At 45.0% G+C, this 26,868-nt stretch overlaps 1 protein-coding gene across 1 annotated transcript in view; it reads left to right on the forward strand.

The window, feature by feature from the left end:
• LOC107188956 (protein Skeletor, isoforms B/C) overlaps positions 1 to 25,596 on the forward strand; it is a 39,481-nt gene extending 13,885 nt beyond the window's left edge. Inside the window, exons 2-11 of the mRNA XM_015577359.1 lie at positions 3,681 to 3,900; positions 5,016 to 5,127; positions 21,322 to 21,560; positions 21,961 to 22,141; positions 22,371 to 22,391; positions 22,565 to 22,940; positions 23,336 to 23,656; positions 24,259 to 24,382; positions 24,629 to 24,926; positions 25,477 to 25,596. Coding sequence (XP_015432845.1) covers positions 3,681 to 3,900; positions 5,016 to 5,127; positions 21,322 to 21,560; positions 21,961 to 22,141; positions 22,371 to 22,391; positions 22,565 to 22,940; positions 23,336 to 23,656; positions 24,259 to 24,382; positions 24,629 to 24,926; positions 25,477 to 25,596 — 2,012 coding nt within the window. The remainder of the gene's footprint in view (positions 1 to 3,680; positions 3,901 to 5,015; positions 5,128 to 21,321; positions 21,561 to 21,960; positions 22,142 to 22,370; positions 22,392 to 22,564; positions 22,941 to 23,335; positions 23,657 to 24,258; positions 24,383 to 24,628; positions 24,927 to 25,476) is intronic.
• Positions 25,597 to 26,868: the final 1,272 nt, after the last annotated feature.

Raw genomic sequence — 26,868 nt, forward strand, 5'->3', positions numbered from 1 at the left:
ATTCCCTTCGTAGCTCGGCCAAGCCACCATGTGTCGGGGAAAGAGAGACAGACTGTTCGAAGGACGGTTGGGAAACGCGGTTTCGGAGTCTCATCATCCATGATCGCGCGTGGATCACCAAGGGGGATGAAGGGAAGAAGCTCTGGTCGGGAAGAGGGGTCGATGTTTACTCGAGTCAAATGTTGACCGAGCTACCCCCCTCACCACTCCGGGATCATATCCTGCTTTCAGACGAACCTCTCCGGGATATACGGCGGACCTGGTCCCTCGTGCTAAGACGTCCGTCACGATCTCGAGTCGGGTGCTCGACGAAGTACACGCGACGAACATACAGGGCTACGTCGAGATCGAGACTCATCGGAGGGTGGCTTCTCTGCTATATAAGATCTCGAGGAATTTGATTGGTCTGAAGGACAGGTTGGGAGGACGAAAAAGATGGTGTCGAGTTGGTTGTGATCATAGACATCAAAATATCGACTACGCATCTCGCTGAAAACGGACGCCCCAAATTTAGAAAGATGTAGATAGATTAGAATGTGCACCTCCTGAAACCATTCAACTCTATACGAATCATTTTTCGCTACGAGTAATATCAGTCACGTAAATCGAAGTGGTAATATCTGGTAAACCACCCTCAATATTCTAGGCTGCATTTATTAATTCATAGTAGTATAATTGTAGTCAATTGATCGTCCACCACGTAATTCCCAGAACTTTGGAAACACCCCTCGTAAATATCGTTAATGAGATATTAAACGATTTGCATCATTAGCGAATATGAATAGATTTGTGAAGTCTTAAAACGACTGTTTCGAAGAGGACTCGAGTATCAAACTCTAATGGGGTCTTTACTGTACTTCTAAACAGTAATGTACGCTTAACCCAAGTCTCCGAATCGCATAGAGACACGTCAGGCCACCTCCCCCAAAGTGTAAGGTCGTTGTCGCGTTACCCGGGGGTGGGGGGATAGGGTCTGTGTTTAAAGTAGCGCCCCGTCGGCGTCGTCGTCGTCGCGTTCCGTTAATTTGTCCCGGTGATTATGGATCCATTAGTGTGGCAGCCAACAAATAGCACGGTACAATCCAATAACCGTCGCGGCCCATAATAAAAGGGGCGGCAGTTTAAGCACCAGTCGAGGGTAGTTTAGCTACCGTGACGCCGTACACGCACGCACCACTACATGAACGCGCGCGCTAGCAAGCGTGGTGTTTACCAGCAGATATTCTGCTCTCTCGGTTCTTCCCTCTGTTCACGATCCCAGTCTCTTGCTCCTTCCCTTATCCCCACCCTCTCCCCCGTTCTCAGTTCTTTCCGTTTCATTCACCGTGGTCTCCTCGTCTGCTCGGAATCCCCAACACTCTCCCACTATATGTATATATCGCCATCCGATTTTTGTTACGCGCTGGTACGATCACGCATAGTGTAGAAAGGGGTAGACAGAGAAGGGTGACATCTCCCCAATACCAGGCCAGATACCGATCACTACGTTCATTGTCGCATCACCGTAATATCCTGCTATACCCAGGCTTTAGAGGGGTGTATAGACGGCTACGATGACGACGACCACGACGAGAAGGACGGAACCCCGGCTTGGGTGTGTTCGTTCACCAATACACCCGCCCCTGTAGTGAACGGGGTGAATGGGGAACGACGGACAGAGAGAGAGGGAATACCGCGAAGGGTGGACTAAAAGCCTCGACTCTGCGTTTCGGACGAGCACCGGCCAGACCGCGCAGGCGACGTGTTAATTATCCTGGTGTTTCGCATCGAACAAAAATCGCGGGTACCACCACCACCACCACCACCGCTGAGTAGTCCAGGGGGGACCGTTCAATGGAAATTAATTGGAAATGGACTTTGAACGTGGCGCCCTCGTGGGAATCCTGTCCTCGTGATCGTCGGCTGATGGTTCCGCTTCCTAGATCCACGGAAAATACAATTTAATCGAGGACTCTTCTCGCTCTTTAACCGATGTATTACGTTGACTGGACGGTTGATGGTCGACGCTTGAACGTTCATTTCGATGTCTCGTTCTGATATACGGAATGTGGATAGTATCGACGCGCACTGCGAAAAGTAGCATGGTTCGTGTGTAACGCACAATATTTCTATGAACACGAATGCCCACCATGATCGATGGCAAAGAAACGAGTAATCCCCGTCGTTTTTTAGAATCGTATTCGGTTATTTAAAATATAACAAATTGTTTAGTATTTTTCGGCGTAAATCCTCGCGTTGGTCGGATATATATCCCGGGCTAGCTACAAAATCTACCTACACATCACCCACTGGTACAGTCGAACGTCCGTATATATGTCCCAAATCCAAAAATTCCGATCGAGCCATTAAGCCGATTCCGACGAATTTCGAAGGGGAAATTCATGCGTTCCCTCTGCGCGAAATACATACGAAGATTTACGGGATATATCACTTTTTCCACCTGACAAACAATATACATTTATACAGGGTGTCGTGTAACTGGTAGTACAACTGGGTAGGGGGTGATTCTGCATGAAAAAATAAGTCGAAAATATACAATAACATTTTTTCACCGAAGATTTCGTTTTCGGGAAAATGTACCTTGAAAATTGCCTGGATACGCGTGCAATTGTACAATATTGGCTACCATGTCTGCCCTTTGCATTCCGTTTCTACTTATTGCTATGGCACGAATACACGCGTATTCAGGTGCATATCCATTTGTCGCGTATCCGCGTATCGTTTCATCATACGAATTTTTATACCAAACTATGCAACGCTTGCCTGTATACATTGATACACAACAGGTGATACAATACGACGGTACGCGACAAGTGGGTACACATCTTAACAGATGAATCTTCAAATCCTGATTTTCTCTAGAACATCTTAAATGAAATAATTTTATTCTATATTTTTGATCTATTTTTTCTGTGCTTTTTTCAAATGTCAAGAAACATGTATGAAAAACTACAAGTTCCTTGGTCCATTAATTCTTAGTTCTAAAAAGTGCTTAAAAATGACGTCTCCGAGTAGGAATACCCCTTTAAAACGCGAACCGCTAATCTCGGGGCGAAACATTTCAAGGCGATCGACTGCGGGGCGATTGAGAATCCGAACGTTCGTATAAACGCTCGATGATCTTAACCGCTTTTGTATCGGGGCGGCGATGCGTCCAACCTATATCACGAGGGTTGAAACCGTACTTCCCCCTTTGCCAGCCACGAAGCCTCTCGCTCGAATCAAGCTCCGGCCGCTGTCGCGTCTTTTCGTGGTCGCGAACGTTTTCGGGTCGATTTTGTCCGTTGGTTGTCGAGCTGCAATTCTGTCGTTCAACCCAGTTGGTTAATTCGACATACATGTATTGGGTTTGACAAAAAAATTCGTGCGGTTCTCACGTTGGCTAAGCATAGCCCAAGTTAATTGCAAACCGGTTTTCTATGTTTGATTTCGATAGTTGAAGAATTTGTGCAATTACCTGCGTTGCATAATTGAGGATTAACATCTTGGATCGTTAATATAAAAAAATATTAAATTAAATAAACATATAACCGTTCAGAATCTGTCCTTTAACCCTTTTCAGTGGAATAAAAAAACGTCTGTGGATAGAAGAAACATTGGAGAATCTGGAGACCAGACACCTTTTCGAACAAAACAATGAAGATTATCGTTTTCTAATTGTCCGCCTTTTTTCCTTGCAGGCGATGGAAGAAACGGACCCAACTACTACGGCAAACCAATCGGACCCCTGCAAGTATTCGGCCACGGGATCAAAGGCGACGTGTACGCTGTGGACGAGTCGACGATCTTCATAAAAGGTTTCTGTTACGATGGAACCGCGCCGGACACATTCTTCTGGGTGGGCAACACTACCCACCCGACACCAACGGGTTGGCTGGTCCCGTATCCGGACACGGACAGGTACATAATATCTCCTGATTCTACCTCGATACAGTAAATCATTAATTTTACGACTGAAAATATTTTTCTATCCGATCGAAAGTATCAACGTCTGAGATTGTCGAAAAGATTGGAAAAGCAATTAAAGTAACGGTCATACTTGACGGTAAGATAAACCAATCATTGTAAAGTGAAGCAAAAATTATTTGCACTGCCAAAGAAGTGTACCAGAATTATGGATCGTACGAGAAAGGTGTTCTCTTCTCGCACGTTTCGATACTTCTCCTCGTAAACCTTGACTTCTCGCACGAGCGACCAAAAACGAGAGAGAGAGAGGGGTGAGTCGGACGAAAGCGGCATACCGTAACCAAGGGATGAAATGAAACTCAAAGAGCTTGTTGTGCGGAACGAAAAGGGGGGTTGGACGGAGGGGACGGGGAATGGAAACAGGAGGAAGGCCGGGCGAACGGATCGCGGGGGTGCAGTTAATAAAACGGGAATTATACGCCGATCTCGTTCGGATTTCATCCGCGCTGGCACTTTATTACGTTTCCGTCCCGGCTGCTTCTCTCTCCCTCTCCCTCTTTGTCGACAAGTCTCGTTGGAAAAGTCGTAAACACAGATAGACGTCTTCCTCCGACCACTCCGACAGTAGCATTTTTTTCACAGTCGATCTTAACGAAAGCGTTTCCAGTACGTGAATAGTTTCGCAACTGAATTCATATCTGGATCCCAGAGTGTATTAAGTCACACTTTTGAAACTTCAGAGGAGAGCAGAAATCAAAAATGAATCGTTGACAACCATGTAACTTTGGAATCGTTTATGTAAGAATTCAACGAGAAACAATCGTTACTTAATGGACTTAATCCGCTAACTGCATTTGTCTACTACAGTGGACGCCTACTTTATCATTTTGGTGACAATATTTCGAACATTTATCGACGATCAGCAGAACGAAACTTCTTTAATTGACATGGAAACATTAGGAAAATGGTGTTACTGTAACTACTAGGTCATTATTTATCGTGAGCCGACGCATTGTTTATACAAAACAGTATTTTACAAAATGTTTGAAAAAACACGGTATTATTGGAGCAGTTACAGACACAATGGTTTTTTTTTCTGTTTCGCGCAGGGAACCGCAGGAGCTGAAAGCGTACAACTATACCGACATCATACTGCGGCTGCCCGGTGAGAAGAAGATACGTGACATCAAATGGTTGAGCGTCTGGTGCCGTCGATTTACCGTGAGTGATCTGTCGAATACCTACAACTACAACACGATTGTCATTTCTATCCAGACTCCGGAGGCGTTGGTGTCGTTACTTTTAAACGTGATACGATTGATTAAGGAAGCTTTTGCTCACGACACAAGAAATCGGTGTGGACTCTGTCCCCGTAAATTCCCCAGGCTGCGTACAATCCGATAATAAAACGACGATCGTCCGTAATCTCATGAACGGTAATATCCAATAAATTTGCGCGACATACTCTCTCGGCCGTGCCGGAAAAGACGTCGCACCCCCACGGTGGCTGGTCGTTTTATTCGTAGAACCACGACGCGCGGAGAATGGAGATAACTTGATTTTTGAGGAGATCCACGAGCTCCCACCCCGCCACGCCACGTCGCCCCTATCGGACGCGTATTCGTGGTCAATGGTGCGTGTCAGATGGATACGGAAGCCGGGAGTGCTGGGGCGTGCACGCGTGCTCGCACACGTGCACCACCGATCCGTTGTGTTCACGCACCTAAGCATGCATTTAAGCCGCCTGTCTCACTTCCATGCCCCCCTCTCGACCTCCACCGCCTCTCTTCCGTCTCCTATATTTTTTCCGGTCGGTTTGGGACTGCTAGTAGGAAGCCCGTGGACGCCGAATCTGGCTGACTTTAATCGGATAATTCGTTTACTTGCCAGTGATTTCACCAAGGAAGACAATCTGTACTTAACCTTTAGGGGACGAGTAGGTTTTCTCATGACTTTTTCCACAGAGCGAGTCAATAAGAACTACTGTCTACAATAACTCGTTACGTATCGATTGTATCAGAAAACGTTTAAGTGAGTTACGTAGCATTTCAAAAGACGCATCGAATGGATAGAATTAAATTTTTTATATCTTATTTTTTTCATGAGATATAAAGGAGACATAGAGTTCTTTTTGGGGTCAATGCATCTTTTTTTTTTATTCCACGCTGTTACCGATAGAATTACGAATTCAACGACCTATAGCACGATGGTATTAAAAAAAAAAAGGTGTGTTGATCTTACAAAAATTCAAGGTCATTTGATATCTAAAAAAAAAAATCATTTAAAGAGATGCTTGTTTGATCATCCTGTTTCGTTACATTACAGATGTATACAAATACAACAAATTTTGGACGGTTTTCCGCACGCGCGTATCACTGCGTGCAATATACTCGCGCGAGTTTCGCAAGGGGAACACGGCTCTTGATAAATCTGTCCATCCCTTTCCGCGATCTCCACCCTCGCCCGCCCACTCGCTTACCCACAAATCCAGCCGGGCCGGTCCGCTCGCACAAAAGTCAGTATCGCCCACCAGAAGATTTCCGCGGTGTGTAGGGACGAGGGCTGGGAGAAAAGGTTTGAAACGAGCATATCGACGGTGGAGAGGCCGGAGCTTTTGCTCTTATATTAGGAGGGCTTTAATATCGAAGTCTGAGGGGTGCTCCCATACCGTGACAACCCTCCATCAGACACGCTCTGTCACCGCAAAACGCGCTGTCCGCCGCCCACCGGTCCGTTTCTACAGGGTGTCCTGTTACGAAACCCACCACCTCCCATCACCCCCTCCGTAAGTGATCGTCGAACCTTTCGTTATAAATCGATCCCCCCGGTTCCCTCCAGCCGGTCGAGAGAGAGAGAGAGAGAGCGGCGTCGATCGGGGAACGTGAGTGGATGCCAGAAGGGTGTGTAAGAGCACCGATGAATGTATGATCGCGATCCTGCGATAGGAATACGGGAAAGGGCTCTCGGCGAGCGTGTCACGTAAAACGCCACTCTGACGAAAGATTAAAGCATCTTTCGCGTACCGAAAAAGTACGCCTTACGCACCGGATGTGTAATAATCGATGGACAGAGAGGGGTGTGTGTTCGAAGTGTTCTAAAAGGGGTGGCGATTATTTTCATGGACTGGTCGAGATACGACGGTGGAACGAATTCGATGGTGTGATATTTGGGCAGACTTCTGCTCGAGGAATTCGAATGCTGCCAAAATGAAATTTGATTGCATAGGTATACATATATAGCTGTTTTATTGGAAATATTGGATTTAACCCTTTCGGACCTGGTGGTCACAGTTGTATACATGAAGTGTCTTAAAATTTCACACGAAGCCTTAGGTACGGTGTGTTCCTTATGTACAGTGTAGATAGTCGAAAATTTGTTCACGCCAGATTGTGCAATGACTTGTTTAACCGACCTACATATCAAACCGTAAATTTTGATTTCAAATTCCGAAGAATTTATTATAAAATAACAATAGAATTTGAAAATAACACGTAGAGACGCCGTCTTCCCCTCGCGAGCTTCTCCGGTTCTGTTCGCGATTCACAGAAGGCTCTACACGCGCCCGTTCACTGGAGTGGAGGCTGGTGTGTGCCGATCTCCGTGGGGGTGGGTAAGGTGGGGGCTGATACATACCGCGATGGGTCGACGGTGGTGTACGTATTGCTTGGGTAACCGGGGTGGTAGACAGGAGCTGTCTGTCAGTCAGCACACCCTCGCGTTACGTCGAAGGATGTATTGTCGGGAATAAGCCTTCTTCTTGTCCCGCTTTCCTTTCGCCACACCACCCCCCTTGCCGCCCGATACACACCACCGGGGGGCTCCGTTGGTCTCCTTTGAAAAGAGGACCAAAGAAAGAGATGGAGATATCCTGATCGATACCAAAACCGCCCACCTCAATGGGCCACTGATTCAGATAGGATTTAGTAATCTTTTTTCTTCTTTTTCTTCTTTCGTCCCCTTTCGACCAGCGCGTGTCCGAAATGGTTCTCTGCTTCGGCACATTTGCCCGCGAGAACCGAGAGAAGCCTTGGCTTGCTTTTGCGGTCTCTAGCTACCGGGATCTTATCCGCGGGGCTTCCTCCGGGGAATCCAAAACGTTAAAGCCGTTGATCGGTCTCTTTCGTCTACTTGCCAACCCCCCTCTACACCTCCCTTTCCGCTATTCTCTGTTCCCCGATACGTTCCCGCGATACGGTATTCCAATGGTGACCCCTGGGTAACTCTCTGTTTGACCACTGGTCGGGGAACCTGGGCGATGAAATGAGGGCCGCGGAAGGATTCTTCGTGGATACGCGGGAAGAATAGAGAGCTCCCTGTTCGTGGAATGGAATGCAGAGGGTCCGATTGTGGTCACGGGGGTGTTTGAGCGGTGGACTCGAAGTTCGTTGGTTTCGACGCCTTTGACACCGATTGGTCTTCAGGTTCTTTTTTTTACTGTTCGGACGATTTATCGTGGTGAGAAGAAATCTGTTACTACCAAACGTGCCACTTTTTCTAACGGAGGTCGATTAGACCTTTTCAAATAGACGCATATATTGGAATGTTGCACCATAAAATATGTTGTCCTAGAAGCTAGAACGTTTCACTTCCCTGCCGATCGGCGCTCGGCACGAACCACCACGGAAATGAAAGAAAAGAAGAATAACCAAATCGTTTTATCCAGTTGATCTCGTACGTGATGACCTGTTCGTGTTTCACGTAAATGTAATCTTCCACGGTATCTTCCGCGCGACTGCTGCGCGCGCCGCACCGTCGCAGGAGCTGACAATGAACGACAATAAAATGTAACTCGCGCAATTAGAATACCATTATGGCGTTTCTAAGCGGGGAACTCGTCGGTGCGTGATCCATACACTTATCTCGGTTCCGTGTATAATTGTTCGTGAATAGTAGGCTAGATATCTTCCTATTACAGTAATTTACGAATTTGTTCACACAATACTGTAATATTTGTGTCACTAAATTACATACCAAATCGCAAATTTTGATTTAAAATGCTGACGAATTTATTATAAAAGTGTTGTACAAAACTAGGGAAAAGTTACGAAAGAAATTACCTGTTGTAAATTACGGTTTACTCTTTTTCTTACTTAGAAAAGATTTTAACCGAAGGGGGGTCCAGAGTATCCCTGATTAGATTTCTTAAACGGCAAATTATATGTTCTGGATGGTGGGGAAGGGTAGTGGTGAATTTAAATTCCATCTGGAAGGGTATCCGTCCAACCAGCGGTCGCCGATGATGGTTGTGTTTTAACCGGAAGAAGAAAGGGTCGTCCTGTGGGCGTGCCGCGGCGCCCCGGCATTTGCATCTGAATTCGCGTTCTCTCTTTCCACCGTACACCCTGGAGTTAATTAAACGCCTCATAGTTTTCGGGGTTGGGATGACGAAGTACGACTGCTCGTGGCACCCAAGTGGACGATCCCGTTGGGACCCGGCGCGCGCGAACGTCAATTAATAACCGTTTTAAACGGATTTTAAACAACCGTGCACCAGTCTCCGAAATAGGATTCTTAATGGGGGCCGTCATTGTCAGCGCACTTTCGATGTTATCTGCTCTTTCGAAACAACAATAGCACGATTTCTTCGCTAATTATGATACAGCAAGAAGAACAGAGTCTTTACAAAGGAGAAAATGAAAATGCATACAGAAACTGGAGCAACTGACAATGTTATCGATACTTTTTTTCTTTCTTTAATAATTAGCACGAGCCAATGATCATTGTATGACTATTGTACACTGGTTCAGTTCGAAAGAATCCTTCCTTCTACAGGCAAGGTCTGGAGAGGTGGAATTATAGAATGCAAAAGTGCATTGATAATGAAGGATGACACATGGAAAAATGAATATCCCCTGATTCATAAGTGGTCATTTATTAAAATTCGCCGGGAACTTTTCGATATCCCCGCGTATGTGACAGATACCACCGCGGTTCTTGCGACAGGGGAAAGCCGTGTTGAGCAACGCTGCGAAAACACGAGCAACAGCTCTCGTATAAATCGTTTGCATCGACAGTATTTATTGTGCCGGAACGGCGAATGTTTTCCACTCACGTTGAAGGACTCCTCGGAAAACATTCCATCACGTTCTCTCCCGCCTCGCTTTTTCCCGCCCGGTCGACACGCTAATCGTCGATCGGAAACCAGTAATATCGTCTCCAAATATTTCGTCGATGACACTGCTGGCCATATATTCGTACCGACGACGAAGTAAACGAGAGGCTCGCGAACACACGGGCAAGTGTTTTCGATTCTTGGAGACGATCAAAACATTCTCATAATTGTATCCCGGAATAAATAACGATCATCGAAATATATTCGGTAATTCTCCATTGAACATAAACGATCCGCAAGGTCTGAGAAACCAGTTTGTCGAATCAAACTAAGACAATTGCAGCAACAAGAAAAATGATGGTCATTCTACTATATCTTAAGTATGTAAAACGAAATCACAATATATACAGTGACTCACAAATTAGTTCACGCAAAACTGCAATATTTCTTTAACTAATTACATACCAACCCGTAAATTTCGATTCAAAATTCCGAAGCATTTATCATAAAAAAATGATAGAATTGAATAGATATCGCGAATATATAAATAAGACCTATATGAAGATTTTTTTCACTTATTCGTTCGGAACTATGCGAACACATCCGTGAGTCACTCTATTCTTAACTCTTCCTTCAATGCAAATAACGTAAATGTACGTAACGTTCAACGACCATCGACAAACATTATTAAAACATGCTTACATCTTCGTCTTCATGAGAAATAAATTCTGAATTCAGCTTGTAGCAAATAAATCACTCGCGTCACTACAGCGAAAACGCTCCAAACGCCGTGGAAACACACCCATTCAAACGTTCTGCGAAAAAAAATATAAAAAAAAGAAATCCAACAAGTCCAGAAGCTGAAAATACCGATTCATCGGGACAAGTATAGACTGATTCTTCCGGGAGCAGGTCCGGAGGCCATAGAAGTTCCCATCGGACGATGAACGGTCGAGGGGGGAGTGAGGGTGTGCAGCGATCGACGGGAGATCGGAGGCTCTCTGTCGGCGGAACGAGCACATTTATTCCCAGTGACAATGCATAGATTTCGTTTTACAAAAGTAACACGAAGTTGTAAGTCGGGAATTGGATCGGGCCCATCACTAGTCCTGGGGGTAAGAATGTTGCGCATGGGCAGAGAGCAGCTCGCCGGGTCGATGTTGGCCGGGGCTGGCTGACTGGCTGCCGGCTGCTACCCCCCGAGGATGCTCTCTCTCTATCTCTCCCTCTCACCCCTTTCTCTTCTCCTCTATCTTCCCACCCTTCCTGCCCTCTGCCCTCCCCCTCCCGCCCTTCTGCTACCCATCGCCCCCTACGTGTGGTCTAACCTTCCTCTGTCTCAGTGTCGCTGCCTCTTTCCAAAAAAAAATTTCCCTCCAAAATTCCTCCTATGCGTTCTTCTCGTCGACTCCATTCTCGTGCTCGCTTTCGCTTCCACCTTTTGTATCGTTGTATCTCCAACTTCCCCTCCTTCCACTTCCTCTAGCCAGGTTTTTCGAAAAATTATTTTACCGTTTCCCCTTTCTTGGCACTCTGTGACCCACGACCGACTCTATTCCGCCATTGCAACCGTGATTTTCGACCCGTTCTTCTCTTCGTCGTCAACGTTTCACCGTTTCACTCCATGAACATCAGGGTGCATAGTAGTATGCATTGAAATACGCACATTTTGTAGTCAAGTTTGGTTCTCGGGTGCCTTTAAAAGGACGCCATTTTCCTGAGTCCTCACGGATGGCCATGCTCAGGCCTACAGGGCTCGAAAAGGAGAGAGAAGACGCTACGAACGGAAACCGTAAAAGGAGTCTTTGAGTCTTTATGGAACGATAATGTCGCGACATCGCTAACGAGGATTTCTGATACGGCGGAAGCCCGGAGTGAAACCCGCGACCAGCTTTGGCTCGGCTTTTACTGGTCGGTCGAAAAATGGACGAGAATCTATATACGGTTTGACCGAAGAAACGAGGCCCTCTTCAAAGGGAATATTTGTGAATTTATCTTCTTTATTTGAACTTGAAGGCTGAAAGTCAAGAATGAGCGGGATGGAATAACCAAACGGATTGGTAGCAATGTTTCCGTACACGTTTCGCAAACTCGATTCGTATTAACCCCTTGCGTTGCAATATCACGTCAGACTCATGGTGATAAAATATCCTCAGAGTTCCAAAGAGATTGGTTTAATCATTTCTTCAACAAGAAATTTACAAATATTCATTTACTGTTAGCCCGTTTACACGAGGCTCCCTCCTTAAGAAGGAATTAATTTACCCTTTTAAACAACGTGTGTAAAATATCGTTCTGGTGTCCATACACTGTTCGGTTGCTCGCGAAAGAAATCGAATCAGAATGACTCTAGTACGCCAGCTACGAATGGAACAGCGGCGTGGTGCTCTGACGGGACGCCATTTTGAAGCCACCGCAAAGCGTCGCGCACATTTCCGAGCGGCTCGGAGGTGTATCGTTGCGTCAGGTCCACGAGAGGCCGTCGCAGTCACGCATCAGAGGCCCACCGCATCGAGGCGTGTTGTACCCTGGAGCCTGGCCAAAAAATGTATAAAATTACCCGGACGAAAAAAGCAAACCCAGACAACGTTTTCAACCCTTCTCTCCGCTCCTCTTGTTCCGAAATCCTGTCGGTCCGCCTTCGCGCTTTTTTCCCCCTCGTCGTTTAAAGCCGCCAACGACGTTATCTGGCCCGTTAAAACGAAACAAAAAAGTGCTAGTCGCGCGCCCGTGGGCAACGTGTAAAATTAACAGGAATATAAAACGCCGGTACCCGGAGCTTTTTCACCGTCCGAATAATCCCCTACCCCTAGTCTGGAGGGAAGGTTGGACCGAGCATTTTCATGGTACATATGAACAGTGGCTGCGTAGCCAGCATTCGGATACACATAAGTGGTCGAGTACACACGAGTAGACGTGGGAAATGAAATAGCAGGCGAAGTGGTTGGCCAGCGATGCCTACGGAAAGGAGAACACATCGACATCCCTCTCCCCCCAATGTACGAGGGGGTAGTGGTAGGAACTAAAGAGAGAAAAATGAGTGAAACGAGAGGCTAAGTGGAGCGAAGTTACCATCGAGCGTCTGACCACCAGCGTATTTCACGAAAAGTTATAATTTTTCGTTGCCCGGTCGTCGTACCCCCTCCGTACCCCGTTTACTTCTCTCACTTCGATTGTATTTTCTTTCCCACCCTCTCCGCCTCTTCACCCGACTGTTGTGTCTATTCTTCCGGGTTTTCTCTATTTCAACGTCTATCTTTCACCTCTTGTCTGAGTTTCTCATCCCTCTCTTTTTCCACGATTTTCTTCCACTTCTATCTCTCATACCTACGACCTCTCTCTCTCTCTCTCTCTCTCTCTCTCTCTCTCTCTCTCTCTCTGTCTCTCTGTTTTTCATCCTCCAACCCGTTTGTTCCTCGTTCTCTCTCTATCTCTGTTTCAGTCTCGACATCTCCTGTTCCCTTCCCTCTCGTTCTCACCAATTCTCCGCCGGGGCCGGTGACTTCTCTTTCGCACCCTCTGTCATCCATTTCCCCTCTATATATCTTTCCGCGCTCCCCGACACGCCGATTGGACGAGAGCTTGCGAAAGTTCCAGGTATCCCGGAGGACCGCCCACACCCGGGGGTCCTCCGCCTGCTGCCGCTGACTGGGAAAGTTTCGTCATTCCCGTGCAGGACAGAGAGGAAGGAATCTACTGCTGCTGGTGGCTGCTGATGTTGCTCTCCGACGAGACCCTCTTGTGTATACCTTGGCAATCGGTTCACGGGAGTGTCACCCGATTCAGAAATCGCGGTCCACGCCAGGCCGTCCGATAACCTCGACGGGCCACAACGGTGTAATTAAATTCCCAAGGATCGCCGTCAGTGAACGTCACACAGTGTGTGTCTCCCGGATTTCCTATCGTACGCGAACGTCCATCGTTGAACTTTCGCGGTTACGATACTGAAATTGCGCTATCGTTTTTTATTTTGCTCTATCTTTAACGAGATATCGAGGTAACTGCGTTTCCGGTAGCGACGAAGTTCGATGAAACTTTTTGATGAATGGACTACGCTCCCCATGCTGTCTATGGCATAATAAACGACAAATTCTACGAAGGTTCTTGTATGGTCCAATTAAATATCTTCGCATTTTATAATATCCCACTCAATACGTGTATCAGTGCGAACTTTCCCGTTGTTATTGGTAAATAAAAGAAACGGAGGCTCTAGGGGTTGGACGGCTGTTGAACCGGAAAGAAGCTCGAGGCGACGCGAGAAATCCGTGTAATTAGCCCCCGCGCGGAACGTATTTAACGGGGGCTTATCCCCGGGCTAGTGTAAAGTTTCGGTTAAAAAAAACTTCCATTAAATCCCGCCGTCTAAGATATAGAGGTATTACGGAAGAGAGAGGGGGGAGTCTCGTTTAATTTATCACCTACTTAAAGTCGAACGGACGACGGGGGCCGATGGTGGCGGTCCTTCTTAGCTCCGGTTTCAAGCTTCTTGCAGCCAATTGCTCGCAGCTCCGGCCTTCGGATTGGAATTTTATGAGAGCTTCGTGAAAAAAAAAGAAAGACACGATACATCTTGACCTTGTTAAACACGATATTGTTCGGATCGAATCGACTCGAATCTTTATCGTATTTTCTGTTACCGTTCCCGACTGAACGTGGAATCGTGAAATCTAATACACCCAATAAAAAGAATGCACGTTATCGATAGAACGTTCGCTGGCAGCTTCTTGGTCCAATGAGAAACGATGTCGAGTAGAACGTGGAGTACTTTCTTGTCCTTCGATGAACGGTATTTTCTACTTTATTGTCATCGATTTTGATTCTTCATTTATTATCCGAACAGAGTTCTCAATAGTACATATGCAATCGTTAATTTATCGATTTACATGTGTTCAACAAACTGTCCGTTTCACCAACAAATCTTTGGCACGACTATTCTAGTGTTGAGCAAGGAAGCTTTCTTGATCCCTGGATCTAAGGGGACAAAGCGTTGAGATACCGTTCCGACTGTGTTATCAATTTAATCGTCTGTTCGGAAGGACGTTGAACCATAATCACGTCGGACTGTCGGCTGCCATCGGGAGCAATAAAGTGCAACACAACGTGCGTTTGCTCTCGTTTCGATCGCAAACCGGGATACAAGGGGCGTTGCTATCGAGCCTAACGAGGCTCGATGTCTCAATTTCCGTTAAGAACGTGTGCGCGCGTCGGAAAAGGGGGCTCGAGCATCAGCGAAGGGGAACCAGGCCGGCTGACTGGGGATGATACGGAGCTGATAAGGCGCTAAAATAATATACAGCCCCATGACCTGTCCGAAATCTCTATCCTCTGGCCGTACGGGATCGTTAGCGTCCCGTGCGGGGATGATCGCTGGGGGATCGAAGTAATCGGCAAACACGGTATAATAAAATGGAAAACATTGAACCCATTGTGTGGAGGAAAGCTTGAAAAACATTATTATCATATAACTGAATATAGCACAATACGATTAACCGAGAAGAAAAGGAGGCGAAAACGGGATTTGGTGAATGCTATTCTGAGGAAAAATATAGGGAAGGATCATCGTAATATTACTATTTTCATGGCAACCAAAAGTGCAAAGGAAGGGGAAAATTATTTTACAAGGAACGGAATGAGTCCAGTGAATTGGCTAAGAAAGGAAAGGAATAGATGTAATAGAGAAACTAAGAAGAAGAGATGTCGACGTACAGCAGCGAGTGCAATAGAGAAAAATAGAACATAGTTTAAATACAATGAAAGATACAAATTCATCTGAACAATGGGGTTGCTATAATGTCCTTCGACAGGTTAAAAAGAAGGGGTAGAAAGATAAATGAAAGATTTAAGTTTCCTCTAACGCAATCAAATATTCTTGATGAATGGTCCAAATGGTAGTTATCAGCGTAACGATGAAGACACTTAAAAGAGAATTCCTCTTTCGATCGTGACTTCGTGTATCTGCACTATCACACTGGATCAAGTAAGAATCTTCTCAAGCATAAAAATAATGCGAGCACGACGACGACGACGACGACGACGTTCTCCCGGTTACGCGGGCGAATTATTAGATTCCTCCTCTCTTGTTCCTGATTGCATAGTCGCTCCCTTTCCACGAGGATTGTTTCTTGATGCTATCTCTGATTCTCCAGTTTGTTAGGGGGATTTATTTGATTGAATATCGACTGCTCCGCCGGCCGGCTCGGCCGGCTGCGTCGTAACGAGTATATCGATATCGGCCGTATCGCGCCCGTCCACCGGGACCCACCCCCGTGAATTGTGCTCGAGGAGGGAAGAAGGGGTCCTTGCGTGGATCGTAATCCTGATCGACGTAACGTTCCCGTAGTCACGTTTTATTCTTACTGAAAAAAAATCGACGATCACTTCCATGGAAATCACTCTTCTCGAAAATAACTCAAGTAATAACAAAAAGAACACTTATTAACAATCGGATTCATTAAAAGGCATTGTGGACTACACTCACTGTTAAAAGTACTTCGTTATGTCTCGAACAAAAATAGTGCTGAAATATTAGCCAATAAACTTATGTACTATGTTGCTTTAACTGTTACCAGTTTTATTTTTACTTAATTGTTATGTATGCATACTGGATTTATACACGTATAATCACTAAATAATTAAATTGTACGGTATAGATTTGTTCTCCACTGTTGAGATCTGGAGGAGAGAGTTATTTTTTATTCGCTGACACGTGGAGGACATTACGTCTGAAGAGATTCATTTCGGGGGAGGGTTGCGTGGCGCACACGTAGAGACGTTACGGGTAGAATAATAGAACCCGATGTGAATCTAAATCCGGGCTTACGAGATAAACAGTCTATTAGGGGCCGCCAGTAACTCCCCATCCGGTCGAAACTTGGACCGGCGTATAACGACCAGATCAAAGGTATCGAATTGACGAGGAACCCTCCGCGACTACCGCATCCCGGTTTATAAACCGATCTCTTCCTCCCCCGCTGGATCGAACTCGGGGCGACTATTTTTTTCGTAGAGAAATTCACAGCCTATATTCACTACACTATGGAACCTCCGTATGACACGATTAGAGAATTGGAGAAACCCTTGAATAACACGATTTTGCTCTAACGCGATTAATCTCCTCACATTCATATATCTTTCCATCTAACCGACAAAAAATCATCTGTTTCTTTTCCTAGTGGAATCGTTTCTTGGCTATTTAAAAACTTGAAGTTCTTAATCGTCAAAAATTCAAAATCCCAATTTGCACTAGTGTGGTATTTACGTATGCTAAGGTAGGGTGTGGTTTTTGAGGGTTCAGTTTCTAATCCAATAAAGATAATACGATTACCTGTAGATATCCACTTTCAATTTATCATATAACTTCACACTCAATTCTTTCAAACCCTATTATAATATTTTTCCACCCATTGTAAATCACGAATTTCATCGATGTTCACCTTGTTACGCGCGAACCTTGAAGCGAGATTCCTTTGATTTCTATTTTCTCCCGACGTCGAAAGTTTACACGCGGAGCTAATAGAGCGCCGCTAATTAACCACCAGCCGTAGCATCGACGCATTCACGTTATTCGTTCCGTAATTAATGTCGAAGTGTCGAGATTTTCCAGCGCACGCGCGCGCCCAGGCGGTTGGTAATTTTGTACAGGAACAATGGGAAGCCAGGGAACGCGTGTGATACCTCCGAGGGACGCGCGCACCGACACACTAGAAACGGACAATGGGGGCCTGCTGCAAAATCTCGCGGAAGATGGACAGACGAAACTCCGTCTGGGGGCGAAATCTGTGTAATACACAGCGGACGCGTATCGAGTTTCGGTAATTAAATGTAACCGACCGATCGCGTTGGTTACAGAAACCAGGTGTATTTCCGCTGAAGATCGTGGGCGACGTTAACATTTACAATTCAAGGAATAGTAATTCGACAATTTATCGCACATTGCACGATAGTTAAAGTACCCACAGGGACTTCGAGCACATGCAATCGAGAATTGGTACTGCTTGTTCACTCTACTTGCGATGCAACGTCTTCTTCTGTACTCGAACAATTCTTCTTTTTCTCTGCTCCTTATTTTAACAACAACCAATTGATCGACATTCAATTCGTTCAGCGTGGGCGGACCAAATATGGAAACTGTCAGACGGACCCTCGAGCGTCTAGCTCGCTGAAGGACCAATTTTGAGTATATCGTGCCCACTTAAAACACCATTAAGCTCGAGTCCCAGTTCATTGGTACCCAGATCCTCCGTGATTCGTGTGCGTGTACACACGCGTACAATCGAGCGAGAGCGAGCGCGCGCGCGCGCCCACCCGGTCGTGGAGGGTGGATATGATTGACGAGCCCTTAAACGAAATGGGATTAATGCCCGTGCAAATTTCGAACCCCCAGGAGAACGCCAGCCCGCTGATAATGATTATTATTAACGACGGAATTAGCATTCGACGACGGCTCGCGGAGAACTCGAGGGGAACCGTAGAAACTACTTTCGGTGGCTCCGACGTAATGACTTCGGTGAACTCGGAGACTCTTCATTTAGTAGTCGTGGAAAGTTGCGTGATATACCGTGTTACTTTATAACTCATGTTTCAGACGGATCTTGTCCACCTGGAACTTAAATCTTAGACGTAGATACATATCAGTGACCAATACATACTTAACACTTTACTCACTGGTAGTCTATTAGAAGACTTTTTTTTTCAGTACTTCTAGATAAAAAGCCGTTAAAGGGTTGATCTTGAAAAAACTCAAGATCACTTTGATATCTAAAAAAAAATAGTGTATAATGAAATTTGATTGTATCCATCGAATAGCATCCCTTAAAATGCTATATAATTCATTGAAACGTTTTTTGTGTCCAACGCTCGTGTTCGCTCGACTTTTTCCTTCGTAACGGAAAACCAACTCGTCCTGTCCCGCCGTTAATTCGATTCTCTTTAAGAAAAAAAGATAAAGATGAGTGTTAATTTACCGACTGAAAGACGGGGTGCTATCGTTGGAAGATTAATTCCGTGGAGGGAAACGTCTTCGAGCTCTGTTTCCTTTGAAGCGCGTCGTGCCGTTTCGGTTAATGAAGAAGTTTTCTTGCCCGGTAGCTTCCGGACTTAGCGGAAAATTATTAATCGATCTTCCGCCGGGGCTAAAGTCCCGTTGACAAACATTTCTAAAGCCGCCGCCGCCGCCGCCGACGTCTCCGCCTTCGAGCATTTAAACACATTAACCCGGGATCCGTCTTCACGGATTGCTACTTCGAGGATAATGCGCCCCGACGGAGGGAAATTAAATTCGAAAGCCGTGAGAACAATTTCGATCAAGATCTCTCTCCCTCGGGTGAACTCGATGTGTCCGTTGCTTAAAAATCGAGCCTACAGGGTGAATGTAATTCTTTTCTTCCTGTGGTGACACTGATAGCCATAATTTTATTCCAGTTGATATTCTTATGTTTGTACAATGGAAAATGGACAAGAAATTTTTTATCATTTCTGTTTGTCGTTAGTATCTATCTGTTTAACAAGATTTCTGATACACACGAGACAAGCGCAAATTTTGAGGATATACTCCGAAAATCATTTTTCTTTGACAATTCTACGAGTCTCCGGTCGATTTTACAATCGCGTTTCTCGTAACGGTAGAAAGGGAAAAGCAAATAATTTAACGAATCAAGGGACCCTGTTATATGCAAACTCATATCGCTGGCTCAAGGTATATATCCGGCTGTATCGATTCCTTTTGTAGACAAAAGTCTGGGAGCCGGTTCCAAAGAACATCTCGAAATGGCCGGAATCAGGCCACGTATACAGAATAGCCTTGAGCGGAATATCGAAGAAGTCGAAGATATTCACCGACCTTTCAATCTTCGACTCTTGGCACACATTACTCGAGGGCGGGGGCAGGGGCCGATAAAAAAGACAATAGAAAAATAGGCGAGTTAATCGGTGGGCCGACAGCGGCGTGCACACGTTATTTCCATGGAATTCTTGATTCGATCCGGGAGGCGGCGGGCGGGGGGGGGGGGGGAGGGGAAGGAAACTTCGTTCACATCCGACACGATCAGATTTCTCAACTTAAACAGTATATTCTAGCGGATCTCTTTTTTTCGTAACAAATTAAGTTATCCAAGTACTGTAGGGTGGGTTGACTTCAACTCAGTAGGGGTAACTTTGTTCCATTTTCGATTTTACAGCTCTGCAAATCATTAGATCAAGTTGAAAAAGGATATTCCACGTAGAAACAAAAGTACCTGCAAAAGAGTTACAAAATCGAAAATGGTCATTTTCTTTTGAGTAAAAATTACTCCAAATTACGGTACTTGAACAATATTCGAGATCTCTACAAGAACAATATTCCATAGGATCTCTACGATACATTCTTCTATACGAAAAAATTCTAAATCAATCATAGGACAGAGAAAATGGTACATGCACGGCTACCAGGAAACGAAAGCGACGAAGAAGGAGGTGTATGAAACTGTATCGTAAGCGAATAGATTTGTCCGGGATTTCGGAATGAGTTGAGAAATCGTCGCGAATGTTGAATTTTCTCCCATAAAACGCTCCCCCGGGGGTTAGGGAGTAGCTCACCCTGTATAGAGGGGTGGAATCCGTTTCTCGGATTTTACGAGGTCCCGCTCGAGATCTTTCTTTTTACTTTCACCGATTTTCAACCCCCCCCCCCCCCCCCCCCCCCCCCCCCCCCCCCCCCCCCCCCCCCCCCCCCTCCCCCCCCCCACTCCCCACTCGCCTCCGTTTCTCGCCCCTTCTCGCGTCTCACTTATTCAGACGTTTGACGGAACTTAGAATATAAACGACCTCAAACCAGCCCCCTATCGGTACGTCAGTTTCAACAGAGCGGGGAAGGGTGACGGGAGGGGGGTAAGGAATGATAGATCGACTTTTTTGACTTGCGAGGGTGTAAATATGCGGTCTTCTGAAAGACAGGTCGATGAGAGAGACGGTCCCCGTTCGAAAGCCCGGAAACCACGGTCCGTTGACACCCGATGGAGAAAATCTTCACCTGTGACCGGATGTAATAGATCTAACCTTGTATTGACGTGACATAAAAACTCCATTCTGACGTATCTTGCCGAAATTATTATAAAACATTTCCCCCTTACGGAAATTTATGTTCACGAAGTGATACACGCTGACTTTTCCTGAAACATTGCTGAATTGTTTATGGGACCAAGCGAATAAGTAAAACGGATGCTTAGGATAAAAATGGTGGTTTCTTTCTTAAAGTCTAAAAGTAGCACCAAGCAAATACGGCAAAATTCACGTGAGTCATACTCGGAATGATCCATTCACTTTGAGAACGTCCCTTGTTAGTAGCCCGTTTCGGAAGATCATGGCGTGTGTGTGTCCTTAATTTGCAGGTCGGCTTCGCCAACGTCGAGATCCCGCCGAATCTGAAGGTACCGAGAGCCAGAGTGCTGCCGCAGTTCTCGAGGTTGGCGCACGGGCTTCGCAGCGAGAACATCACCATCCTAGATAGCAAAACTTTCTACATACCGAATTTGCATTACGACGGGGGCGGTCCGGACGCTTATTTCTGGGTCGGGAACGGCTCCGAGCCGAATCCATTCGGCATCAAAGTGCCCAACGAGAGGAAAAGGTACTGTTTGCCATCTGCACATCCTGGAATCTCATTAAATCTCGGTGCCCAATTAAGATTTTCCAACCGTGTATGTTATTTACTCGATTCGATTCCTTTAGACTGTAGACAATACAAGTTCAGCTTTTGAAATTGCGACTGTATCGAAAGCAACGATGACAGAAATTATAACATTCGATCATCGACGGTAATACATTGGGTTGACCAAATATTCGTACGGTTTTCTAACGCTTGATTTCGATACTTGGAGAAATTCGTGTAATTTCCCTCGTTACATAACTTTTTACAGGTTCATTTTTTCCTTCTTTTTTTTCGAAATCGATCAGCAAAATATGCCGAGAATTCGACAGCTTTCGGAATTAATACATATTTCTGTATCTAATACGACACACTTTTTCAGTTTGGACGTGCTAAAGGGATACGAAGGTCACGACATCGAGATCGTGCTGCCCGGTAACCTGACCGTGTACGACATCGAATGGCTCTCGGTGTGGTGCGTCGCGTACAAGCACAATTTCGGGCATGTTTTCATCCCGAAGGACCTCGACGTGCCACCCGCCCTCGGTCAGACCAAAATCACGGTAACTGAGAACACCCATCGGAAAAAAAACACATTCAAAAAAAAACGCACGCCCGAATTTCATCGCTCTCGTGCTCATCTGATTTTCCAAGTATTTAACAGTGAATGACACGATCCAAAAAAAAAAAAAAAAGAAAAACAAACAACAAAAAACCTTTAATCGAACACCACTGTCTTTTTCTCTCAAGCAACGAAATTGAATTAATCGCATATAATTTTACCGGGGATAGCCGCCATGGTGGTACGATCCTGTAAGTAACGCAAACGTGTACACGCAAACTAGCTCCATTCGAATTAACGAACATTACCCGCATTTTAATTATCCAATCTTGATTATTAATCGTAATCCCACGATCCACGTTTATCGGTGGACGGCCAGCCGATAATCTTGTCTAAACGACGGAGTCGTCTCGTTCCTTTTCAGACGAGCAGCAAACCACCACCGTCCCCGTTCGCCAAACACGAGCTGACCAACTGCAAGGAGATGCTCGACGGCCAAGTACAGGTACAATGGGAGATGATCGACGAGGACATACATATACGTGTGTCGGCACGTATACGGGAGGACCAATACGTCGCTTTCGGTTTGTCTGGACGGGAGGGAAAGGCAGAGATGATCGGCGGTGACGTGGTCGTGATCGGTTACAACAGCAAGACGGGGAAATTCATCGCGGACGACTACTATATGTCCGAGTACGCGCAATGCAACGGCAGGACGGGCGTGTGCCCGGACGAGAGGATCGGAGGGAAGAACGACGCTGTCCTTGTGCACGGGGAGAGGAAGAACGGAGTGACGACAGGTAGGCACCGTGAAATGACGAGGAATACGATCGATGCTTTGTAGACGAGAATCTCGAAGCTTGGATACAAGCTTGGCACCGTTTTTTTCTTCTGATTAGACAGGAAGAGCCAATAAGAACTACTATCTAAAATAACTCGTTACCTGTTGATTGTATCAGAAAACGTTTTAATGAATTATGTAGCATTTTAAGGGAAACATCGCATGGATAAAATTTGATATTTTTACACCTTGTATGGTTGAAATATTAAGATAACCTTGAGTCTTTCAGGTCCTTTCGTGACCTATGCGTTTGACCGAACGTTAACAGATCTTTGTGAGATGAAAACTTTTCTCTTTCATTATGATTGTAAATTTTAAGATGATTTTGAGATGATAATTGCGTATGTATTTCAGTTACCTACACAAGACCCATGAGAACCAACGAACCAGAGAAGGACCGAATGATTCCGGACACGGAAACCAGCGTGATCGCGGCGATAGGACTGCTAAACCGGCGAGGAGAGGCCAATGCACACGAGGGCTCCGACAAGACGACCGACGATATTCGTATCGATTTCACGTCGAAGAACGTCCACGAATGCACGAATTCTCTCTACGACCTGCCGGACAAGCCTAACCTGAAGGCCTGGCCGCCAATGGTCATCACCAATGAGACGACCTTCAGCGCGAGGATCGGACCCACCGGTGGAGAAAGGGGTTACTCGAGGATCACCGGTAACGATCGCGCCGACAGATCCTCCCTCGATTAACTAATTCGCGTCATATGACGATCAGTAGTCGCACGAATTTGTTATGGCGTATTGTACATACGATATAATAGAAATCATATGACCTCAGCTAATGGGCTAAGGCAACAATCATACTAACAATAAGAGTATTTAACACTTTGTCTGTCCAAATACGAGTGACACATACATTGTAAACAGGTTGGATTATAGAAATACTGTTACAAAATTTGTTTCCCAAAATTAATATAGCAGTATAGAATTTAAAACAAGACCAGCAGCTTCCATTAGCTAAACGCATATATTTTTGATGATTTGTCTTAAAAAAACGAAGTAAGGCATGTCTGGCCATGTACGGCTTCTCCCCCCTTGCAGTCAAAGTGTTAAACATGATTCCTCGTTCAGCTCTGCAGGTTTACACTTAAGTATGACGCGATTGGGTTAAAAGTCCTCAGATTATCCATGAACAAGAACCTCCCGTAGAAAAAATACTTCCAAAACGTGGATTCAACAAGATTCTCCTGAATTCGAAAATCAAAAAATCAAAAAATCAAAGTGTTCAACTTTTAAGCGTTAATAAATATGTCGTAGGTCTATCTTCCTGGGGCATCTCATGGTACATCAACGACATGCTGATCCCAGAAATCACCGTCGAGAGGGGACAGACATACACATTCATCGTGGAGGGTGGAAACGATCCCACTAATCTGGCCAGGCGAGTTGAAATTTCAAACTATTAACAGCTCTCGGAACTATCATGAACCAGCAGAACTATCAAAGCGTATGGCTTCGATATTCGATAATTACACAAGACGTATGGGCACACTTGGTCTCGCCCTTCCCACGTTGTTTCGATACCTACTAATTTCCCCGTACAATTTATATTTAATATTTGTATTATTATATTATATTATTAACACCTCAAGACTTTGGAACTTTAATTATGTCCTCGCTTGTGCAGATACCACCCGTTCTACATCACAGACAGTATCGAGGGTGGATTCGACGAGAAGAGGGACGAGGACCAGCAGATGACGCAGAGAGTATTCGCCGGTGTGAAGTACGACGCTGAAGGGTATCCATACCCGACCGCGGCAGGTCGTTACTGCGAATGGGTCCACAAGACGGTAGACATGAGCAAGGACATGGAGACGTTCGAGAACTTCTTTGAAACCCTTCGACTCGAATGCGACAAAGGTGAACCGGCCGAACTTGTCTGGACCGTTGCCGAAGACACACCGGACACGGTGTACTATCAGGTATGGATTTGGTCTAGGAACTGGGCACGAATTAAATTCAATGCCCTGGCAAATATTAGTCTACCAGTTTCCGATTTAGGTGTTTGTTTAATGGTTTTTCTACCTGATGCCCAAGGCGATTCAGAGAAGTAGAGCCAATGGAATAGCTTTTATAGGCACAGACAGAAAAGAAATAATAGAAGAGTGCTGGGGCGGTACTGGGGTGTTTTTTGTATAATACTCTACTGTTACTGAGCATTACATTATCGACCTAATTATTTACGATTTAAAACAGAATTTATCAACAAAAAGTATCTTATTATCAAGGTACAAGTAGTTCATTCACCCCATATTTATATTGAAATACTTGGACCTTACTTCACCCAGACAAACAGAACAGTATGTCGACACGGGATGTGGTCCATCGGAAAAACAAAAATTACTATGAAATCGATTGAAAATTCGCTGCTTTAGGGCAATCCAACCGCAGACGAAACTGTACTTTTGTAAGCTAATATGATATCGGGTCGATGGGTGGCAACGGTTTAATGTTGATCTTTTCTTTTCGCAGTGTTACTCGCACAGAAACATGGGCTGGAAAATAAACGTTGTTAGCGATGCGCACACAACCGTACCGATTATGTCGATGGTGGCAACGTTGGTCGTTGGTCTATTGAAGCTCTCGAGATGAATTCTCTAATGATCGCCCGGCCGCGAGACAGAGAAAACATGCGAGAAGAGAGGCTGAAATTGGTGAAACGAAAATGGGAGAGTGGATCGACGAGGGGGGGGGGTGTAATACCGGCTCGCCTAACGTAACGATGGTGATAACAGAAAATAACAAAACATAAAAAAAAAACAAAACAAAAGAGGAAAAACCGCAAGACACGATTATCAGGCTCGGCTGATACACGATACAAGGTTGTAAGAAAGTACTTAGACACGTAAGGTTTAAATCTAAACGTAAGGAGATTAGCAGAATATTTTTAAGATCTATCAGATTCAATATTTCATATTCTACGAATATATGTATATGTATATTTATACGTACATATATATATATACAAATATATATATAAATCTATATATATATATATATATATATTATATATACATAAATACAAGTACGCATACTTAAGGCACACCAGGTGAACGAGAATTCCAAGTGATTTTTAATAGTTTAAGGATCTAAAGGAAACTACTTAGAGCGAACGATAACGTGAAACGGTCGAAAGATTTCTGACAATAATTGAATCAAGAACAGGGGGGGCTAAACGTGGAAATTCTGACAATAAACGCGAAACGAATGTTGTTCAAATGGGGGGGTAGGGTGGTCGATCGCGATCAACGATACGAATCGTGGTGAAAAGGAATCGTACGATCGATGCACGAATACCGAATTGAAAGTTGATAACACAACGCATCGGTGGTACGCGATGTACAATGTAAATTTTGCACAAAGCTATAGTCAAGTATAACGTAACTTTAAAAAAAACCGAGTAGCACGTAAGGTATACATTTATATAAATGCTGTCGACTTGACAATAATACGTAGGGTAGCGAGAGGACGATGAAAAAAGGAATCGCGCTGAATAACGAAACGGGAAATCATGTACAATGGTGAAACGTCGGGACATTATATGGAATTAAGGGTGATACAGTTGCAAACTATCCCTCTTGTACGTGTAACAATGCTATAATATGTACATACTATAGAGTGGACCTTCCTAAAACGGAATGAAAGTATAAAATGTGCCTTGGGTACAGATAATGAAACTTGTTTAATTACACGAATTAGGAACCACTCGGACAGGAGATGCCCCTGTAGTACTTAGGAACTGGTTTCTTGCGCGTTGACCGCGTTTTGAAATTTAAAAAAATACGATAGAAAATAAAAGTAGCATCGTACACTTCTTTGAAAAGTGTGTGTATATCTATTATTGTGAATCTAGAATCAAAGAAG

Source organism: Dufourea novaeangliae, unplaced genomic scaffold (assembly GCF_001272555.1).
Source record: "Dufourea novaeangliae isolate 0120121106 unplaced genomic scaffold, ASM127255v1 scaffold125, whole genome shotgun sequence".
In the NCBI taxonomy this organism is placed as follows: domain Eukaryota; kingdom Metazoa; phylum Arthropoda; class Insecta; order Hymenoptera; family Halictidae; genus Dufourea; species Dufourea novaeangliae.